General features: G+C 42.8%; 1 protein-coding gene and 1 long non-coding RNA gene across 2 annotated transcripts; one reads left to right on the forward strand and one right to left on the reverse strand.

Moving 5' to 3' along the window:
* The first annotated feature begins 1,445 nt into the window (after positions 1-1,445).
* On the forward strand, positions 1,446-13,869 carry SLC13A2 (solute carrier family 13 member 2). Its single transcript, XM_068210434.1, has 12 exons — positions 1,446-1,602; positions 4,545-4,673; positions 5,037-5,173; positions 6,329-6,549; positions 7,458-7,635; positions 7,852-7,974; positions 8,934-9,155; positions 9,260-9,357; positions 9,951-10,072; positions 11,262-11,423; positions 12,298-12,435; positions 13,104-13,869. The coding sequence occupies exons 1-12, from the start codon at positions 1,501-1,503 to the stop codon at positions 13,233-13,235; spliced, it is 1,764 nt and encodes a 587-aa protein (XP_068066535.1). The 5' UTR covers positions 1,446-1,500; the 3' UTR covers positions 13,236-13,869.
* Positions 13,870-16,697: 2,828 nt separating this feature from the next.
* Positions 16,698-21,696, reverse strand: LOC137485762 (uncharacterized). Its single transcript, XR_011005456.1, has 3 exons — positions 21,540-21,696; positions 19,255-19,322; positions 16,698-16,955 (listed from the first exon to the last, which is right to left on the reverse strand). It is a non-coding gene; the product is annotated as an uncharacterized lncRNA (long non-coding RNA).
* Positions 21,697-22,664: the final 968 nt, after the last annotated feature.

Here is a 22,664-nt window from a genome sequence, read left to right on the forward strand (position 1 = left end):
GATTTCCATCGCAGCCTTAGGGCATAAGAGTAAAAAGCAGAAAAATTACCTTGCTGTAGGCTGCTGTCACTGCACTTTGTCAGACAGTAATTAAACGTTCTATGGATGCAAGATGTGGGGGAATAGAATTCATTTGAAAGCTCTTTCTCATTCTTTTTGTACCAAGGGTGAGATGCTAAAGCTCAGGGCTGGCACCAAGAAACGTGATGCTGTTTGTTGTGAGCAACATGCCCAAGTCCAGCTTGCAAATCTGGCAGCTGATTTTCCATCATTAGCACATTCTTCAGAGAAATTAAAAAAAAAAAAAAAACAAAAAAGCCCTGGCAGAAAAGGGAGGAGAGGCAGAAACAGCAGAAGCTTTTTGTGGAGCTGACATCAGATGACCTAATGGCTGTGCTTCCCTTTGTCTCTCTCGAGTAAGCTATAAACAGTACCAAGATAATTGATAGCAATAAAATGGAAATGTTATCATCATTAGCTGAGAGATGCACCTGGATGATTTAATAAAGCCATCAACGTAGCATTAACAAGAAATCACCCTTTGGACTTAATTTATTTTATTTATTTTATTATTATTTTATTATTACTTTTATTAATTTGTTACCCTTTGGACTTAAAATGTTTAGTGCTACTCCTGTTAATGTATAGAATCTAGTGATTCACAGCTTGTATTTTGGAAGTTGCCTGCAACTGGGACAAGAATCACTGGTAATTTCCTTTTTCTTCTTAATTTCCTCCCCGCCCCAATACACCCTGCAAGTTCCCAAAGCTGTGCCTATAAACCTGCAAGATCAAATATGTGGAAAAAAATATAAAAAATAGCCCAGTGTCTGCAAAGAGATATCCTGTAGCCAAGTCTTTCCCCATCCACTAAGACCTAAGGTAAGGACTGTCAGTCCCTTTCTGTCTGGGGACTCGATGTGGCACCTGGTGACAGCAGCTCTGCCCAGTGGGTTTTGCTTCCTAAAGTGATTTTTTCAAGGAACAAACATAAACATCATAAACAATTTTGCTCATATAACTTTTTACACTGGTGTTTCTAATCCCTGTATTTGAGCATTACAGACGCAGATGTCATTTTCAGTGTTCCCCCATATTTTTTGAAAATTGAAATAATTTTGCAGCATGTTTTGGAGGGAGCAGTTTCTCTTTTTTAATAGGAGGAATAACAGTACCTATCCAAAGAGGGCATTATTAGAGACCAAATCATTCATATTATGTTTTTAAAAGTGTAGGTCACGCTTTCAAAAACCCACTCGCTCCACAAGGAATTCATTCTCTAATGGATTTATCACCTCCTGAAAGATTCTTTTAAGAAAGTTCCTGCTCTGACACTCTTTTACTGTCTCCTCCCTTCTTTGTTCTCTTCCTTCTTTCTCCGATTACAGTTCCAAAAACAACACCCAAGCTCCCGAGGTCAATGGTTAATATTCCCTGGTGTTTATATAGGCTCCCAGCAGTGGATTGCAGGCCGTTCAGCACTGGGCTAGCTCCAGCACCATGGCTTTCTCCTGGCAGGCAGTGCTGGCCTGCAGGACATACCTCATCGTCGTCCTGGTACCCCTCGTGTTTCTCCCTCTGCCTCTGGTTCTGCCCACCAAGGTAAGGAATTTTTCAAAAGCTTCCACGTCTCAGAGCTGCTCTTTTCAAGGGTGGAGAGGTTCTTTCTCAGAGCACCTGCATCTGCTGCTTGGAGATCTCTTTTCTTTTTTTTCCTGAGTATATTGGGGCAGTAAAACAGCAGTGGGGCATAGATGGATGAGGAGCTACAGCTGTGGTTGCATCTTCTAGAGGAACACTCAGTGACATGAGAGAGATTTTGTGACTCTTGCTTTGCATCTGGCTGATGTTGAAAAGGACTGTCTATGCTGAAGATATTCGTGTGGACCTAAAACTCAATTTTAATCCTCCTTTTCATTTCCTAACAGTGTTCAGTCCACATCTTCTTTTATTTTTTCCTTGCTGTCACTGCTGCTGGCATTTTTAGATAGACAAGACATTCTGATACATAAGGGAAAATAACACGCATTTAAGTCTTCCTTTAACATATTTCTGTAAGAATCTTCCCAAACAAGGATTTTAAATTTAAAACACCAAGTTCTGGAAGACACCTGGCTTAAGGTTCCTTCAGGAAAAGTTGACTGAGGAACTGCAGGATCTGGGTTGGTATTTCTGGGGCATTCATCATTTAAACAAAGAGCTGTGAGCTGACAGACTCCCAGTCTTCTGCTGCTTCTTCACTGTTCCTTGCACTCCCAACCTCTTCATGCAGGAAGATCTAATCTCTGGTCTCTTATTACAGCCCCAGCACCACAAAATTGCTCGTCCCAAACCGCCCCTCCTGTCACTTCTCTTTGGACACCAATCCCTAACTCTTCCCTCTCTCTCTGCCTCCCAATCCCTGCTGATTCCCAGTTTAGATTCCTTCTCCAAGTTCCATTCTCCACCTCCCTAACCCTTCCCTGCCTGTCCCAAAGCTGTGTCCTCCTCTCAGCTCTGTGTCTGAGTGTGGCAGCTGGGCAGGTGTGGCCTCTCATTCCCTCACTAGGTAAATAAAATAGTTCAGATTATTACTTAAAATCTCGTTAGGAAGGCAAAAAAAAAAAAAAAGAAAAAAAAGAAAAAGTACCTTTTTTTGCTAGTTAACTTTCAGTAGGCAAAGGAGTTACTGAAGTGAAAAGAGATCAGGATCAGGAAAGTTCTAAGGAGACAGTGAGTGATTTTTTATTTTTTTTTTGTCCTGAGGCCACAAGTTCAAACTCACTTACTGGAGGCATTGTTACATACAGTGAGTCCTTGGAGTTACCTGAGGAATGATTTGGCAGTCTTGGTTCAGTTGCTCTTTGAAAATGACTCTGGTTTCTATGCAGTCAGCAACAAGACAAAAATTAAAAATGTCCTGGATTTTTCCCTTTGTGACTTAAGGAAACCTTTGAGAAGGGGTTTTTGGGGTTAAATTGTGCACTGTGCCACTGCTGAGCAGGAAAAGCTGGTGTCTCTGCACACAGTGGTATGAGCCAGCAGCTACAGGGTGGAATTTCACTTTTTTTCTATTCTGTTCATCTATTAACCTGCCACTGGACACTGAGCTATTATAATTGAGAGCAAACAATGCTAAAAATCTTGCTTAAAGGCAGATGAATGTCCTTACAGGATGACTGACTTTGGGAAAACCCTTTCCTGTTCACAGCAGGATGGAAGACAATGGCACTGTGCCTATGAGATCCATCCCAAAGCTCTGCTAGGGTCTCTCAAAAGGCACCCATCTGTGTCTTTTAATAATAAAAATGGAGAAAAATGATTGTCAAAAGGGCAAATTGCTCTCAGTGATCAGTGGGATGAATAATTAAGGTTCTTAATGCTCTTGTTCATAAATAAGGCTCAAAAAGAAATATTTTTGTATCTTTGGGAATCTCTTAGATTTACTTCTTCAGCCTGGCTGCTTTGATAATTCACACCTAGATTGCTGTCATCTTCTTTCCTCCAGACTGCTCAGCTCCCTGCTCATCCTTTCCCTTCAGCAGCTCTGTAACCTCCACACCACGTTCAGAATTCCTGAGCATGTTCCCAAGCATCTCAAATCCAATCCTGCCACCCATTATTCCAGCTCCTTGGTTTAATCCTCTGTAATCCAGCCTCCAAAAGCTTCACTACAGTTTCATTCATACTGAGCAGTATGTTTTAGTGGCCATCCTTTATCCAAGAGCACACATCCATGGTTTTCTTCCTTTGGCTTTGATGTCTCCCACAATTGTGCAAGTTCCAAAACACAGACGACACCAAAACCTCCTCTTACATTCTTTCTCAGCCAAACCAAATGCCACTGTTGTGACAAGTAATTTTGAATCTTTTCAGTGTAAAGGGACTGGCTTAAACATTTGTACGTGAAATTTGGAGTGGTTGTCCAAAGCAGAACTAAATCAAGGTTTTCTCAGAAAAAGAGTGACATGAAATAGGGCATCTCACTTTCCTCAAACAAACAAGACAAAGTCAATGGAAGCTGAAATGATCTGTGACCAGTCTGCCAGTGAGCCTTTCAAAGCCTCTACTAAGGTAAAAATCCAGTGAAAAGTTATAAAAGTATTTACAGTACAAGGAGTCCAGGCTGTTGAAATTAGCTGTGGCTCACCTGGGCCATGACCTGCAGCCCGTGTGAAAACAGATGGAGTAGCCTTGACTGGATCAGTAACTGATTCTACAACTCAAGGACATAAATACAGAATATAACACCATCAGCACAATCAAGAAGCCTATTCAGTGATTGCCAGTCCCTTATCATGAAGGGTCCAAAGTCATCCACACTTCTTTTCCTCTGGTACTATTTTTGCCCCCTCTGAAGGCCTCATCTGCTCCTCAGAGTTCTGAGGAGATTGCTGCACAGTTTGACACTTGATTAGGATCTGCATAGGTCAGAGGCTAGATGGGAGAGAAGCACAGGAAATAACCTTTTCTCTAATCCCTTTATCAGGCAGTGAATGGAATTATGAGGCTTCGGGGGTTGGATGTTCAGCGTGCTCTGACTGTGTGTCCCCTTCCCCTGGCAGGAGGCACTGTGTGGCTATGTGATCATAGTGATGGCACTTTTCTGGTGCACAGAAGCCCTGCCTTTGGCTGTCACAGCTCTCCTGCCCGTCCTGCTGTTCCCACTAATGAATATCATGGATTCAACAACAGTAAGAGATCTTGTTCCATGTACTAATCAGTCAGCTGCTTTTATTCTGGGATTATTCCCCAGGATTATATGATGACCATCATCATAATCATTATACATATATATAATTGATATTATTATTGATGATATTATTATTATTATTATTATTATTATTATTATTATTATTATTATCTGTCTTCTCCATGGACTAGAACTTGCATGAGCCCAGAGTGAGCTCTGGGTGGAGCTGCTAATCTGAAATCAAAGCAAATTCCCCATTCAGATGCAACCCAGAGTTACTCCCTGCTAATGCCTTTGGAATAAGCTCCCTCAGAAGATGTCCTCTCTCTTGTGACTCTTCCCTCACCCTTGTCCCACCTCACAGGTCTGTCAGGAGTACTTGAAGGACACCAACATGCTCTTTTTGGGGGGCCTGGTGATGGCCATTGCCATCGAGACCTGGAACCTGCACAAGCGAGTGGCTCTGAGGGTCCTGCTGATCACTGGAGTCAGGCCAGCCCTGTGAGTGACAGTGGTGGAAATGCTGTGGGATAAAGGATTTGATGGCATTAGACCCCCTCTCTGATGGGAATCTGCAAATCTTTCCCTGCAGATGCTTTCCTGCAGCCCAAGTGAGTTAGTGCCTGAGCAAGCCTTGCAACTGTTGAGGTGTTACACACCTGGTGTGTCTTTTATTTTATTTTATTTTATTTTATTTTATTTTATTTTATTTTATTTTATTTTATTTTATTTTATTTTATTTTATTTTATTTTATTTTATATTCTAAAAGGCTTTTAGGTGGAGAAATAGCAACAAGAGAGTCAATGCTGGAAAGAGAAGGGTGCTGCCAGGCTGGGCCAGGAGCACAGGAGCTTTGGACAGGCAGGAAAAACCACAGCTGGAACACAGAGAACATGGAATCTCTGCCTGCTGCTGATTGCAGAGAAGAGAAAATATGAGGATGCTCTTCTGGAAAACAACAAATGTTTTTCAGACTAGAACTTTAAGCTATGCACAGGCTACACCACCCTGTTTAATCAGTTTCAGTTCATAAGAAGAGGGAATACTGAAGGAAATTACAAAGCAATAGAATAAAAATGCATGCAAGATAAACCCCTTTTCATCTCATATATAATCTACATCTCATCTAAAGAATAATTTTGAGACAAATAACAGAGTAATACTGAAACGAGGATTAGAATTTTAGATGAGTAAGAAGAGAATCTTAAATAATAGAGGTGGGATAAAATAACATGAGGAAAAAAAAAAAGAGATCATCTTCCTTATGGCTTAAACTGATTGCCATTTGGGATCAAATTCAGCTTGCAATTCCTCTTCAAAATCTATTATAATGCATTAACATGTGTTACTGAGAAATGTCTTCCTCTGAAGGATGTGGGATAAGCAGGATCTGACTGGATAAACTGCTTGCTCCAACCTACCAGGTTCCACTTTCTTATCCATAGGAATGTCAAAAAATTGGTTGAAAAAGAAAAATGGATGTTAAATCTTCACTGTGTGGCTGACAAAGCAAATCAGGGCGGGAGGAAATGCTGGGTGGGGAGAGCTGAGCATTCTCCAAACCCAGCATTTGTAGCTGACTCTATGTAACAAAAAAATAAAGAGCATCGCAGGGCTGAGTTCTGATCCAGCTTTTCCAAACCTTCTCATTTCAGACTCCTGATGGGTTTCATGGTGGTGACAGCTTTCCTGTCCATGTGGATCAGCAACACAGCCACCACTGCCATGATGGTCCCCATAGCACAGGCGGTGATGGAGCAGCTGCAAAAGTCAGAAACTGAGTCTGGCACCACTGGCCAAGTGTCTGAACACACCAACAAAGCCTTTGAGCTGCAGGAAAAGTCACCTGGCAGCTTCAAAGAACCAGAGGAAAAAGGTGAATGGGTTGGAAGTGGTTTTCTCTTCAGGGTGATGGAGCATGACCTTTCTTTTGTTGTAACAGTTCCTAGTAAATCCTAAAAGAAGACTGTCCCCAAAGCATCCTGGCTGCACCACACAGCACTGATGAGGCCCTTCCATGAACCAGACAAAATCACAATTTTTATTATTGTTATTATTATTATTCTGACTTGGCTGAAGTTAAATCAAAAATACAAAAAGGTTATAACTACTCAACAAACCAACAAAAAGTACAAATTCTCCACTAGGGGAAACCTTTATATCAGGTTTGCTATTTCCCTGCATATTTATGTTAGTTCAATTATTATCTACTGTGTAACTTATCATATAGTAGGGGATTACCAAGGCAAAAATTCCTGGCCTCTTTCCAGCAGGAAGGTTAGGGATTAAAATGATCTTTCTAATCCAAAGGTACACAATCAAGCAACAATATCTCTTTACCAGCTGTCTTGCCCTCTCCCCATTTTTGAGGTGATTCCAATGTTTCTGAACATAAATGTCAGTGCCAGCAGACAGGTGCTGGATTTAGAAAAAGTTCCCTTTAGCCCAGCTCCTCCAACTCTGTTATAATTCCTTGAATTCTTGCCTCACTCCCCTCCACGTGCAGTTCAGACATCGCCCTCATTCACAAGGAAGTGTCAGCAGTAGGTTCAAACTTTAGCACACGTTTCAAATTCCCCTCTGAAAAACTGCTCTGTGTCAGGACAACCAGTGAAAATGGGCAGAAGATCAAAAAACTAACTATTCCAGCCTTAAAATGAGGAACTTTGGTTCCTTCAGCTCTGAATCCATTGTGTTCTAGCCTTGAAATATTAAATTATGCAGGCCCGAAGCCTTCTCCTGTCCAATATAGCTCCTGCATCTCTTTTGTTCCTTGGGATCTAGGTAATTCTCATGTCCTGACAGTTGAGGAAGAGAGGAAGAGAAATGAAGAGATTGAGCAGAAGCACTTGCAGCTGTCCAAGGGAATGTCCCTCTGTATTTGTTACTCATCCAGCATTGGAGGGATCGCCACTCTGACTGGGACAACTCCAAATCTGGTGCTGCAAGGACAAATTAATGAGTAAGTCTGGGATTACACACCCTCCAAACTGCAGCATTCAGCTCCAGCTGACTCCCAGGCAGCACAGAGAAGGAAAATGTCAGTTTGGTCCCTTTCCTGGGATGTGAGCTTCTCTTCCTTAATGAGCCCCACAGAACCTCCCCTTTTCTGACTCATTAATGAAGGTCAGAAGAGAGTGTGGAATTTTGGATGCTAACAGCCACCTGCATTTTCCAGCATCTATAAAGACAATGGTGGCATCATCAACTTTGCCTCCTGGTTCTCCTTCGCCTTCCCCACCATGGTGGTGCTGCTGATTTTGGCGTGGATGTGGCTGCAGATCCTGTTCTTGGGCTTCAAGTGAGTACGCCTGAGCCCCTGCCACCCACCTGGTGGGGCTCTGAGCAGGACTTGTTCTACACCAGTGAGCCTTTTATTGATGAGAAAAATCACACAGCAGGTGACAAGGTCCTGACACACACCAGAGACCAGAACAGCACACTCGGGGCCTGTTAAAATTCTGCAAGTTCTCCTTTGAGGAATCTGATCAAGTCCCAGCTAAATGTACTCTGGAGATGAAAACAGGGAGGCTCTGAGTGTCCACGACCTGTTGTGCAGCATTGCTGTCGTGTCCTAGGAGATTGCTGTGCTCCAAAGCAGGAAATTGATTTCTAGAGAGAGCTGTAAATGCCTTTGTGACCAGGGTTGCTTCAGGCCTAAAGGATTAGTTCTGTGCTAGCTCTGGTGCAGAACACCCCGCACAGCCAGCCTGCATTGCCTGCCTGTTTAATACTCAGCTTTTCATGGTTGTATTATCCCAGCTTCACTCATTTTACATGGAAAGAGTGCTGAATTACACCTGAAATGCTTTTTTCACCTTCAAATTCCTCCTTTAAAATTCTCATTTTCTGACCTTTTAGAAAGCTTGGAAACTCTTTACCTCTTAGTAAAGTGATCAAACAGCCTTGTCAATCACATTAACATTGTCCTGGTCTAGTAGAAGGTGTCCCTGCCCCTTCATTGGAATGAAATGGAATTTACAGTCTCTTCCAACACAAACCATTCTGTGATTCTGTAAATTTTTTCCTCATAAACCCCAGATATCTCACTTCTTTACATTTATGTAATGAGCTTATAGGGGCAGGAAGCTTTTTTCTGGTCATCTTGTCAAGACAATGCAGCTCCTACTCACCATGGTTGCAAATTATATTTCATTTCAATATTCATATATAAATACATATAAAGACATTATGATTGATTTGGATTCTTAACTCTCAGGATACCTGTCAAATTTCTCTGACCTATCAATTTTCTTCCAGTTTGAAGAAGAATTTTGGTTGTGGTGCCAGTCCTGCTGCCAAGGCTAAGGAGCAACAGGCCTATGAAATCATCAAGGGAGAGAGCAAGAAACTGGGCAAAATGAACTTTGCAGAAATAGAAGTTTCAATCCTCTTCATTCTCCTGGTGGTGTTGTGGTTTACAAGAGAACCTGGGTTCATTCCAGGCTGGGCAACAGTTCTCTTCAACAAAGACAATACAAGGTAGTGCCCCTCCTCCTCCTCCTCACTTTGAATGAAAATGAACCAGGCTGGATTTTATCCAGCTGGAATCACAGCTGGCTAAATTCCTGACTGCTCTACTGCAGCTATGTCACCGATGCTACCGTCGCCCTCTTCATTGCAATGTTGCTCTTCATCCTCCCTTCTGGCTTTTCCAACCAGGACAGAGACCAAGAGCAAACAGGTGAGTCACTGAAGCACCACAAATCGGCTGTCTGAAGAGGTATGTTGGAAACGTTCACATTTTGGGTTTACAAAGGAAATTTCAAATATCAAATAACACTTCAAAACTGCTCCTCCAGCTGAGGAGCAGTGCAAAGCACATATCACATAAAATTCTGTTTCTCATTGTTTAATTAGGAAACTCATCGACTAATCAGGAACTCATCAACTAATCAGTTTCTCATCAACTAATTAGGAAACCCTTATCCCAGCAGTGTTCCTGCCCCTGTTGTACACATTTGTAAAGGATTCTGAGCTGGAATCTTCAGGAGGGAACACACAACAGAAACAGAGTTGCTGCCACACCTTTAACTCACCCTTCCCTGCCTCCTACTGTGCCTCTTGGAGCAGCTACAGATCATTCATTAGAGCTTTTGCAAGTCAAGTTTTAAAGCCATTGTTGATGGTGCTCCCAGCGTTTGCTTCGGGACCCAATTCCAGAGTTTGCTGACAGAAGGGATTCCTGACTTTCAGACCAAACTCGCCTCCCACCAAGAAGTTCTCCTTTCTTTGGAGAGTGCAACGTGGCTTCACAAAATCTCTTTTGGGTTCCAGGGGGCAGGGCAAAGTTCCGGGCACCTCCACCCCTCCTGGACTGGAAAGTCGTTCAGGAGAAGATGCCATGGAACATCGTGTTCCTGCTGGGAGGTGGCTTTGCCTTGGCCAAAGGCAGTGAGGTAACATTCCTCGGCTCGCCTGGGATTTGTGTCTTCCTGGGTGGTTCCTTTTCCATCTTGCTCTTCGTGCTCTCCCAGGACACAAGAGGGCACACCAGGAGCATCAAAAGCTCCTTTCCCCAGCTCCTGGCAGTGGGACCATCCCTGGAGTCCTGGCATCAAATCCTTGTTGTTCCCCGTGCCAGTCAGGGCAGCGCCATTAACTGTGTTTCTAGAAAAGTGGCTGATTAAGAAACTGCCCCGACACATTAAAGGTTTTTTTTAAAATAAAATGTAATTGATGCAGCCAGCATGACCGGATTTTTTACCCAGGAGAGGTCTCCAAAGTATTTCATACCAAGGATTTATGGAAATAGGATTTAAATTCAACTATTAGAAGATAAATGTAGAGCTTGCTAGAGAAACTTCAGGAGCAGGTAAAGAACATCTGCAGGAACGAGTCCAGTGCTACACATTATTTTTCAGTAATGATTTAAGTGATGGAAGAGACAATCCAATTATTAAATCTATAGACAATAAAGAAATTCTAAAAGGCTTCAAGTGCCTAGCAATACTAATTTAGAATTCAAAGATCAACATTAAAATGGAAAAGTACATGTTTGGAAAATGAAATATTTAAGAAATCACTTTAATTTATCCTAGAATAAATAAGCAAATGCATAAAAGCTGCTGCAGAAAGCCCAGAATGACAGGGAGGATGCTGCTACTTCCCAGTGACTGACAAGAATGAAGGGTGTGAAAAGATTCAGTTATCAAGATTTCAGACAATGTGGTGAAATTACATTAAATCACTACAGCTTCTGACAAGATATATATATATATATATATATATATATATATATATATTAGGAAATTAATTCAAATACAAATACCTTTGCTTTTATTTAAAAAAAGCACCTCAAATATTGATCATGTCCAAGTAATGATCTGAACAGAGAAATAATTATTTGCTGTCGATAATGCACTATAAATGCAGGATCTCCTACTTTCCAATTCCTTGGATGGAAAATAATGTTAATTTTTTTTTAACTTACTGAACAATCCTGTCTGTGAGCACTGGCTGTGTTTTCCTGCAGTTTGCATGAGAACTGCTCTGAGAAGGGAGGGCTGAATTGGCATGAGAACTGCAACAGAACATTGATGTGGCTCTTCCCTGTCCAACCTGGCATGTCTCTCTGCTCTCTTGCAGGAATCTGGTCTGTCTGCGTGGCTGGGCACCAAACTGACCCCTCTGCAGAGCATCCCTCACCCAGCCATTGCCTTCCTGCTGTGCCTCCTCATCGCCACCTTCACCGAGTGCACCAGCAACGTGGCCACCACCACCCTCTTCCTCCCCATTCTGGCTTCAATGGTGAGTCCCAGCATGTCAAAATACTCTTACAAGGGCAGTTTTCGGCTCCTCAGTTGCCAAAACTGGCTGGCAAAGCCAAGCACTGGTTCCGGTATCCCATTAGGGATACCAGACCTAAAACAAAAATCTGTGTGTGCATATACGAACACACACCGTGCTTAGTTCAACCTTTCTAAAATCATGGCTGGTGAAAAGCAAAGGGATTAAATTCATTGGCATATGAAAACTTCGCCTTCTGGCCTAAACCTGAGGTCACTGCCAGCTGTACTTGTTTTTTCCCAATTTGTTCTGCATGGAGACAGCAGCAGCAGCATTTCCTTGCCTGCAACATCCCATGACTGTATTTGAGCCCCACCAAGGCCTTCCAGAAGTCTCTGAAGGTGATAATATGACCTAATTCAGACTTCTGCATTTCCACTGGAGATTCCTGTTGCTGGTGTAAGACAGAGTTCTGTACACTGAAAAGCTGGCTCCAGACAGAAACTGGAATGAGCGCCTCCAAAATCTTTTTGCATAGGCCACAGACTCCAGCCAGCCCCTAAACCAAAGCTCTCACCTCCAGAGCTTCACCTGCCTGCCCTGATAATTTAATTTTGTTCTTAACCAATTTGAAGTCAGGGTTTAGAGCTGAATATAAGCATTATTTATCCATTTATACAGCAGCAACACAAAGCCGTGACCACAAAATCAATTCTTGCATTTGCTGCGTATAGATGCTGGAAGTGTCTAAAGCAGCACCAAAACATGAGTGGCTGCAGTGTTTGGGGAAGAATGAGGCTTCTGACATGGGCAAATACAATCAGATTTCTGCCAGAAGGTTTCTGTGCATTTCTGGGTGTCAAACCCATCGTCTCTGCTCTCTTTTTGTGCACAGGCTGAAGCAATTTGCCTCAACCCTCTCTATGTCATGCTGCCCTGCACACTCTCTGCATCGCTGGCCTTCATGCTCCCCGTGGCAACTCCTCCCAATGCCATTGTCTTCTCCTATGGACAGCTCAGGGTTATTGATATGGTGAGGAAAAAACCACAACACTTTCTTTCCAGAATTTTCACCCCTAGGTTTGATCTTTCCTTTTCCTAATGCTGGTTCTTCTTGGGGGAGCGTTAGAAAAGTCAGTGTGCCTGGCTTATGTCAAGTGGAAAGAAGATGTGTGTGCATTAACAAAGGGTTACACTGTCTCTAATACACTCTGAGAATATTATAAATGTGTTAATGAGCTTTAAAGAACAGCCAGGGCCTCGTAAAGATTTCACAGTAAGAGCTGTCAATGTCGAACTGCTTGAAAAGCCCAAATATAGAGCATGAGGGTGTCCAAGAGCCCTGTCAAGAGACAGCAGTGCCATGTCTCTTGATAATTTATAATTGACTTATAACTTAGATGTCTCTTCCCTAACTTGTAATTGATCCAAGAAGAAGCCCAAAGTAACATTAGGGAGAAATACCAGGTCAGAATAAAGGATTTAAAGGATTTTGGGACTTCTAGTTTTAAGAGTTTTATCCAATGGAAACCTTTCCCTTTATACAAATTATATTTGTGAAGAAAACCAACTTGAATATAATTTGGTGGAGGTGTGAAAAGAACACCAAAGAGAAAATCAAACCATGCAAACCATCCTAACCATCAAGGAAGGAAAAAAGTGATCAGGGCTGCTAACAACACTTCTCTTTTCTAATTCTAGGCCAAAGCTGGGTTTGTACTCAACATTCTGGGAGTTCTGACCATAACTCTGGCCATCAACACCTGGGCTTCATCCTTGTTCCAGCTGCAGACGTTCCCATCATGGGCAAACAGGACAGGGACCTGCCTGTAACGTGGGGAGGAGACAGAGCCAGGAGTGCTCCTGCCAGAGCTGCAAGGAGAGCAGGGCTACCACCCACAGAGGCAGTGGCTTAGAGAAAAGCCTGTCCTGTGGAAAAGGACAAGCAAAATCCTCCCAATGGTAACAGCAGTAAAATTGCCCGGTTGCTGTTGGGTTTTGTCACCCCTGCAGGAGGACGAGGTGATTTTTGGCTTTCCAGCCCTCCCACCTTTAGATTTTCTGCCTCTGCAGGGGTGTTTGCCCCAGTGCTTTTCCAGTAAGTCTGAAATCTGCAGCGAGAAAAAAAGAGAGAGGTGTGAATACGGAAAAGGAAGGAGAGAGAGACTCTGAGTTCCTGATTTCACGCACAGATCTGTGCTGTCACAGCTCTCCACCTGTACATGTGTAAATGTTCAAGGTGTACATGATTGTTATATACTCTGTGGGCACTGACAGCAAGCTGTGTGTTGTGTGATCACAGAAAAATTACTGTCAGCTCGTCCTATTTTGAAATATATTTATTTGCAGTGCCCTTGTTAGGAATGTAAAAGATTATTTTTCTCCCAGAACATCCACCCGTGTATTATTTATGTCAGATTACAGCCTGCAAGTTCATAATAAGAACTTTCCTTGAAAAGGAGAGAATCCCTGTGTGCTAAAATATATATGATTGAAATAAAGTTTTTTTTAATGTACCCCTGTGTTCTAGAGTTTGGTTTTTCTAATATAAATCACTGCTTCCCTCTTCCAGGTATCAACTTCTTGTCCATGTTCTCACTTACAATATCTTTAAATAATTAGAGAAATCAGCATAGTTGATTTTCTCATCTTTAAAGTAGTAATTAAGTTGTTATTATTACTGAGTCAAATTTTCTTGGTCTGTGCAGCCCAAGATTTTCCTTTGTAAAAGCCCATCATGTAATCCTGTTACATATCGAATCTCTATTCTGCTGGAGCTGACTTTCAGAAGCAGATAAATTCCTAATGACCAAACTGACAAATATCCAAAAGCACTTTGCCAAAACGATCTCTTGGTGCCATAAATGAGGTTGGGTTCACACAGAGCAGTTACTCAGTGTGTGCCCCTGAAGTTTGCTCTGAAACCTTCGTTCTGTTGTTACCTGTTTCAATTTTGCACAAAGTGCATTTCTGAAATCCCACTCTGGTGGGATCTCCATCCTGGTTCCATGAGAGTGAAAATGAGGGAATTTCACTCTAAAACAGTATGTTCTCATCAAAATCTTATTTTTTTTCTTTCTCTACCCTAATTATTAGGAGATGAGGGCAGTGTGCAGTGTCATTTTGATTCAGAAAATGTCCAAATTCACTGCCTTGCAGCAGTTTTTTTCCAGTTCCAAAGATCCAGATAATTCTGGTGTCTGCTGGTCATTGATTCCTCAGCACTGATGGTTCCAGTGGCTGTGGAAATCACTGTCTTGGAAAGAACAGCCTGGTGCTAATCCTCCTGTGGCTTTGACAGTGTTTTAATTTGATGTGAGATAGAGATCCAGCAGAATAGCCACAGCTCCAGAAGGAAAGACATTTTTTCTCTGTTGCTAATGAGCTCCTGGGTAACAGATTTCAGTCCCATAATGACTTGCTCAGGTCACTGCTACACCAGTCTCCTTTCCCTTTGTGTTTACCTCTATCAAATAACACCCAAATCTCTCTAAATATTTTCATTACCCTGCCCACCCTCTGTCTGAGGACTTAAAAATGACAAACTGGAGCAGATGATTTGCTGAGAGCCTCTCCCTTCTCCCTCCCTTTGTCTCCAGCATCAGGGCAGTGTGCTCTGCTTTTGTTTGCTTTTTATTTTCTTTGAAACACTCCGTAGACTTTACATGTCCTCCTAAATTACTGCTTAGCTAAGCAGGAAAGGTGGAATTCTTATAACATTTCCCGTCGGCCTCTCCTTCCAGCCCTTTTAAAACTGTGTTATGGTTCTTTGAAGTCTTTTCTATTAGTCTACATTATTCAGAGGCTGTGGTGTGCATAAAGTACCTGCAGGAGCACAGGTGCAATCTTTATGCCAATCTCAAGAAGAAAGGAGGGAGACATCAAGTAGCACAGAGTGTCATGGGGCCAATGCATTAATGCTGGGTGTTCCACCTTCATCAACATGGGTGAGTGCGGATTTACCAGGGAATATCTGCAGTGGAAGTTGCTCAGAATGTTGTCCAAATTCCAGAAAAAATACAGGTTAAAAGGGAGAGGAGAGCAGAGCAGAGCAGAGCAGAGGAGAGGAGAGGAGAGGAGAGGAGAGAAGAGAAGAGAAGAGAAGAGAAGAGAAGAGAAGAGAAGAGAAGAGAAGAGAAGAGAAGAGAAGAGAAGAGAAGAGAAGAGAAGAAGAACAAACACCAGGACACAAGGAGCACTGAGAATTTCTTGACCAGTTTCCACCTTGCAGTGGTGGTGGCACTGGGCAGTTTATTGCCTTGGGTGTGTCTGAGCTCAGGACCAATCGAGGTACAGCTAAATATAGTGTGCTTGTGCAAAAACCAGTAACACTATTAAAAATTTTCATAATTTTCTAAGCAAAGCAGGTAGAAAGTGTTTCTAAGCCCCATTATTACCCGGATCACCTTTGAAGGGTGGTTCCCCATTATGTTTCCAGATATTGCCCTCAAGGAGTGGCTCCATTTCCCATTGTGAGATCAAATTTCACAATCTGCTGTGAAACTGCCAGCTCAGCACCTGCTGTGCTTAGCTGGGATTCCCACTGCAGCTCCTCATCTCGCAGCTGACACCGAGTTTGCTTTCCACAAGTGATAAATTTGGTAACAAGGAGGGGACCTGTGTCTTTTTTTTGCCTGCTTTGGCCTAAAAAACTCCTCGGCAAAACCACAAAATACAGGTTTCCCACAGTGAGTAAGTGGGTGACTGGGAGTCACCTCCTCCATTCTCCCTGCAGTTATGGAGCTGTCCTGCCTTGCCTTGCGCACACACAGCTTCTGCAGGCACACACATGCACTCTGAGGGAGAAAGGAGGCCTTGCCCTGGTGAAAACACACCATTTCTGTGACCACACCATAAAAGCTGATGGTTTCTGGGCAGGCTCCTGAAAAATCGCTTACATTTGGGAAAGGCACCTGGCCATAAACACCTCAGCAGCAATTTGTAAAGTGGCATGGGAGTGATGCAAGGGTCACTGAAATCATAAACAGACTTAACAGGACACATGGCAATTTGAAAGCTAAACCAGGATGAAGCCAGCACATCTTTCTAATCCTCAAATTGCTTTGAAGAAACCAAAAATTTGCTCCCAGTCACTTAAGAGGTATTAAAATGAGTCTTGTTGTATAGCACTGACATCTTGAAATATGTCCAGGACATACAACTCAATTTTCATTAAAAATAAAAGTAAGTAAATAAGAACTACTTGGAAGGACACCTTATCATAGAATGGACATGAAATAATTCTCACAAAGGTGAAAATTATTTTCATCAAACAAACAGAAACGTGAGGTTCTGTGTTTTATTCAATAATCAGCAGCATCTGGGTAACTGTGGACCTTTCTCCAGGAGCTGTAAAAGCTATTCCTCTTGTGTCCTTGAGGAAATTCCTCCCCTGGATGACTATGGCATGTTGGCAGCTGTGTGCATCTCCAGCCCTCTCTCCATTTGGTTTATTTTATTTTAGGAATACACCTCTCTGCTCCCAACTAGCCCACTGGATTTAGTGCTTGCCAAAGCACAAACAGAGTTTAAACCCTGTGCAATGATGAATAACTGAAGAACAAAAAGCAGAAACACAAGGACTTGAGAAATACATAACTTGAAATCATCCAGGAATTTCACAACCCTCTTTTTTTTTTTTTTCCAACATGGGCCCAATAAAACTATTTACAACTTGATTCACTGAACTTTATGGCTTGACTTAGTAATGATCAAGGTGCCAAAGTCTGGAAATGAAGTGGTTTGGATGTACTAATCACCTGGTGTCCAAACTAACAACTGTTTAATGGAACTTAATCACTACTGTCAATGCTGGGTATTTTCTCCCATTAAGGAAACATTTAGTATTATTTATCCTTTAATCATATTAACACACCGAAACCATCCAGGTGCCATCCAGGAGGTGCAGGCTCCCTCCCCACGTGTCACCTCCTGGCTGCAGACACTGCACCAGGCCATGCCCAGGGTCCCCAAATCCGGGCCAAGCACCTGGTGTTGATTTTCCTTGGAAAACTCCCTTAAACAGTTGAGGAATGGAACAAGGGAACACTTTTCAAAAGCAATGCAGGGCAGAAGAGTCATAAATTTAATAAAATTTATGAAAATTGTCCAACGGGGGAAAAGAAATCAAAACAGCAAAACCAAATGAACTTGAAAATAGACAAGAAACAGAATTATTAATTCAAGGGTTCAACACATTTATTTTTATGAATCAGACCAGATTCAACGGCTTCAAGGCTCAGATGCTGGCTGCCTGTGTGAGGTATTTGTGACCCAACAATGAATCACAACTACTTTTAGTTGCCACTGCACTTGAAATATTAACTGGAATTAGTTAGACCATCAGAAAATTACTCTGCTTCTGATTGATACCATTCAGAGGCCTTCAGGTCCTGCCCACCTAGCAGCACTCCAGGAATTTCCTCACTTCCCTTGATCCCTGTCCAGTCCATGAGGAGTAGAGCCATTCCAAGTTTTCCCCATCTAGGACTTTCCATTCTTTGGAAGGGAGTGGACACCAAATTTCAGTAATTCTGCTGATTATTGTTCCTTTCCATCAAGCCCAAAGAGAAGTGGTAAGAGTTGTCCATGAAAATCAAGTCAATTTACATGGAATTGCACAATGGGAGACCAGCAAGGTGTGTGCAGAGTGTTCCACTTAGCTGGACTGGCACCAGTACTCCCAGTTGCCTCTTGAGAGGACTTGAGTGAGTACTGGTTAGTCTGGGGCAGTTTAGTGCCTGCAAAAGGAAAGCCTTATTTCCCTTTTTTCCCTCTAGGACTCTCCTGATGAGACTTGCCAGAAAGCTGAAAAAGGATCCTCTTTATTTTGGTCTGTCACCCGAAGGGAGGCTGAGTTTTCCTCCTCGTTCTTACCTCTGGCAATGTCATTCCTGCTACATGAAACCTGCAATCATAAATCACTTGTCTGCGTCACAGATAACACAGCTGGACAATGGCAGCCTCCTCACACCTGTGAGCTTTTGCTTTTCTCCTCAGACCTCAGCAAGTGGTGTTGTGGCACTGAGAGCCACAACTGGCACAGGAGAAATAGCACTGCCGCAAGACTCCCTGGAAATAACCCAAAATAACCTTTGTGATTCCTGTAGTGCTATGTTTTTATCACCCAGGCTGTGTGGCAGATAGCAACATCAGCAGAATTAGTTCTGAGGACTTTTAGGGTGTAGATAGGGCAGTTCTCCCCCCCTCAATTAATGACAAAAATCAGTGACAGCCAGAGCTACCAGGATAGTCACGATAGATTGGTGAATGGGACAGTAAAAACAAGCACCAATTTCATGCCCATGCATTATCTGTTAATGTAAGATGCTCTGACTGTTGGTGGATTACAGGGTGCATGGACAAGACAAAAATAAATTTCTGAACTATATTCAGAAAATGCTGAGGCAGAGCTGCCAGAGGGGCAGGCTCTGACTGAATCCTGGCTCCAGAAACCAAAGCCTTTCTCCCAGGTGAGCACAGGGGGAGTGGAAGTGCAGGAGTTCACACTGCAAGCTTCTGTATTTTGGCAGAGATACTGTAAAGAAAAAAAAAAAAAAAAAAAGACCAAACCAAAACATGCAGCTTATTAGCCTAGAAGAAAAATCTTTGCTCTGTTTACACAGTAACCACACACCTGTATCTCAGAAATATGAGACAAGTGATGGGGAAAGGGGAGGGCACTGACATCTTTATTTTCCTCTTCACCAGGTGCAGTCAGCTCTGTAATATCTCTGCAGCCACTATTTTGACTCAGTGCCACTGTTGGCCTCCTGTACCTGCTGAACAGCCCCTGCAGGGAGTGACTCCAAAACATGCCCATGCTCCCTGCCCCAGCAGGATCTGCTCTTACCTGGAGCCCTGGCGGGTGCAGACACAAGTCAGCCAAATCCTGAACCCATCCTAGCACAGCTGCAGCTCCTGCAAGTCACAGAAACACAAAACCACTCAATTTTGTGCTGAATTATTCTATCGATTCGTTTTTCTTACAGGACATACCTAATTTTCTGGTGCTGCCAGTAGATATCCCATTTTTATGAGGCACAAATGTGGCATTAAGGAAACTTGTCCTGTCACAATAAAACATTGGGGTAGGGGACAGAGCTGAAGAGTGTCCCACCTCTTTAACTCCTCAAACCAAAGCACAATTCAGTAAAATTCATTTGCATTAATTGTAGCAAATTTCTGTGTCTGGTTTTACTGAGTAGGATTGTTTGATATTCCTGGGCAAATGGAGAAGAAGAGAGGGGTATATATGAAAAGAATAAATTAATTTTTTCATCAGAATAAATTTATTTTTTGTCATGAGAATGACAGAGAGAGTTGCTTTGTGTTTGTTAAAACAGCAGCCACGTGAGTGACAACAAGGTAGCTCCCGCTGCAGTGCTGATGGAATCCAAACAGGGAATCATGGTATTGTTTAGGTTGGCAAAGATCTTTAGGATGACCGAGTCCAACCGTTAACCCAGCACTGCCAAAGGCACCACTAACCCCTGTCCCAGGTGCCACATCCACACTCTGCTAAATCCCCCAGGGATGGTGACTCCACCACTGATGGCCCTTTCAGTGGAGATGTTTTCCCTGAGATCCAATCTCGCTGAGGCTGTCCCAGCCTCCTCACCCAGACCATTGATGGAGATGTTAACCAGGACTGGCCCAGTCCTGAGCCTGGGGAGCAGCCCTGGTGACCAGCCCCAGCTGGGTGTGACCCCATTCCCCACCATTCATGGGCTCCAGCCAGTGTTTCACCAGCAGTGCACCCATCCAAGCCATGAGTTTCCCCAGGAGAATCCTGTGGGAAAAGGTGTCAGAGCCTTTCCTGACGTCCAGGCAGGCCCATCCCAGATTTTCCCTCCCCCTCTGAGGGGTGACCCTGCCAGGAGGAGATCAGGTTGGTCAGGCAGGACCTGCCTTTCATGGCTCTCTGCCAGCTGTGCACCATCACCTGGCTGTCCCATCCGTGCCACGTGATGGCATTCCAGAGGGTCTGCTCCACAGCCTGTCCTGGCACCAAGGTCAGCTCTGTCATTCCCTGGATTACAGATTTTTCTTGGAGTGTCACATTTGCTGACCTCCAGTCAGCCTGGGCTGCTGGTGGATGATGGAAACGGGCTCAGGGAGCACTTCCAGCAGCTCCCTCAGTGTCCTTGGATGGATCCAGCTTCCTCCTCATCTGTTGTCACTGTGCTTCCCTCTACAAACAGTGAAGGAGGGAGAATCTCCTTTGCTCTTCCTCTGTTGCTGATGTATTCATAGGAGCAGTTTTATTGCCTTTTACAGCTGTGGTCAGAATAAGTTCTAGCTGGACTTTGGCCCTTCTAATCATTGTCAGTTGGGCTATTGAAACCATCAGTGAATAAATCAGGTTTTCTTTCTCTATTGCTTTTGAATTCACTTCTTCTCTTTAGTGGCAGTGTAGCGTGAAATTATCTAGGATTTACTGGATAAACAGTGTGAAACTGCTTTAAGAAAGTGTATTTTACCACACAATACCAGAAGAGTGCAAAAGGCATGAATGACAAAATTTATCATGGAATAATGGAGTGTTTGAGGCTACAACCATTAAAAACCATCTCATCTCAACACCCTGCCATGGGCAGGGACACCTTTCACTAGATCAGGTTGCTCAGAGTTTTATAAACTGCTGTGCACAGGTAGCAGTGGGTGGAACTGGACTGGGCTGCTCAAGAGGGATATTAAGGTATTGCACCAGCACAGAGTATTTATATCATTTTTATGTCTTTAATCTGACTGCCTGCAACCCCACGGAGCAGAGAAAGTCAAATCTCTATGTTCAGGAACCCAGCTCTTCATTGGGAAAGGGGTATTTATTATTCTTAGGCAGTGATTAACGTGAACTCTGAGTTAGAGTGTATAAATATGATGAGTCTTTAATTTGCACAACAAGGAGAGTAATAAAGATTAGAGGAAAGAACTTGAGAGGGAGGGAGGGAGAGAAATCTCCATATCTAACCTAGTCTGCTAACACACTCTAATTACAATTGGTCTCACAACAAAATCTTTCAGGAGTCAGGATGTTTAAACTTGACATTTGAAAATAACCAGGACACCACATTAGTGCAAAGAATTATCCAGCACATACAACAGCAGAGCACCTGGTTTTCCTTTAAATCTTACCCAGGTCATTTTTTCATCATGAAAGAAGTACCTGCATCTTTGGCAGTTGTAAAAATATCATGCATGGCACCACCTGCCAGACTAATAACAATAATTAGAAATGTAATAAACTGTTCATTGGCAGGGGAACAAATTGTCTTATCCTTTGAAAGTCACACTGGCCCGAGGCAATTCCTCACAGACATTCGCCACTGATGTCACAAGAGCCAGAGTGAAAAGCACACAGTGCAGAAAAACAACTGAGGAGGGCAACGAGAAAGGGGAAAAAAAAAAAAAAAACCACTGACAAAGACATTTCAGCAGTGTGGAGTATCTGCAGAGTATTCCCATTTCATTGAATAAACCATTAAAAACTCAGGACTTACAGAGGGCTGGCAATGAGGGAGAACTGATCCTGTTGCTTCCTGAGGAACTTTTTGGACTGGAGCCTTTGGAGAATCACATGAACTTAAAACACTTGCTTTAAGTTGAAACATTTTAACTGAATTTGGAATGGAAACCTCAGGGTGGCAATTACTTCCTTTTTATCCTCCTTGGGTCTTTTCATTTTTGTACAATGATTTTTCATAAAATAATTAGGGTCTTTCACTGCATCTTTGCACTGAATACCTTCCAGTGTGGATTACTCTGACTCTTGTATCTCACACAATTAATTTTAAATCTGGCAATCTGAGATCAATATTTCATTCTAACTGAAGCTCCTCTAAGTGCTGAAGTAATCTTGGTTTGGCTGCCAGATAGGAATTAATGGCCTGCTGAGGATTTTTACCTCCCATTAAAACTCTCCATTTGAACAGACCACAAGATTTCACATTGCCTGTTTTCTAAGAGCATGTTTAAAATCATCCTCAGCAATAAAAATGTGGTTTCATATTTTCATGACCTTATAATGTTTATGCCCCTTCCTCCATGCAATGTTTTAGCTCTAAAAAACCCATTGTCAGCCTCTAAAATGTAAAAGGCATCCAGAATTCAGTGAGCATTAAATATTTGCCTTCCTCATCCACCTCCTGGACAAGAAGCAAGAGAACACAGTGAGCAGGTCCACAGTCACAGAGGACTGAAGAGAAGAAAATCAAGTTATAAACGCTGCCTAAGCACTTCTTTCTGAGGCTTCTGATGATT

The sequence above is a fragment of the Anomalospiza imberbis genome, chromosome 20, assembly GCF_031753505.1.
Source record: "Anomalospiza imberbis isolate Cuckoo-Finch-1a 21T00152 chromosome 20, ASM3175350v1, whole genome shotgun sequence".
Taxonomy (NCBI): domain Eukaryota; kingdom Metazoa; phylum Chordata; class Aves; order Passeriformes; family Viduidae; genus Anomalospiza; species Anomalospiza imberbis.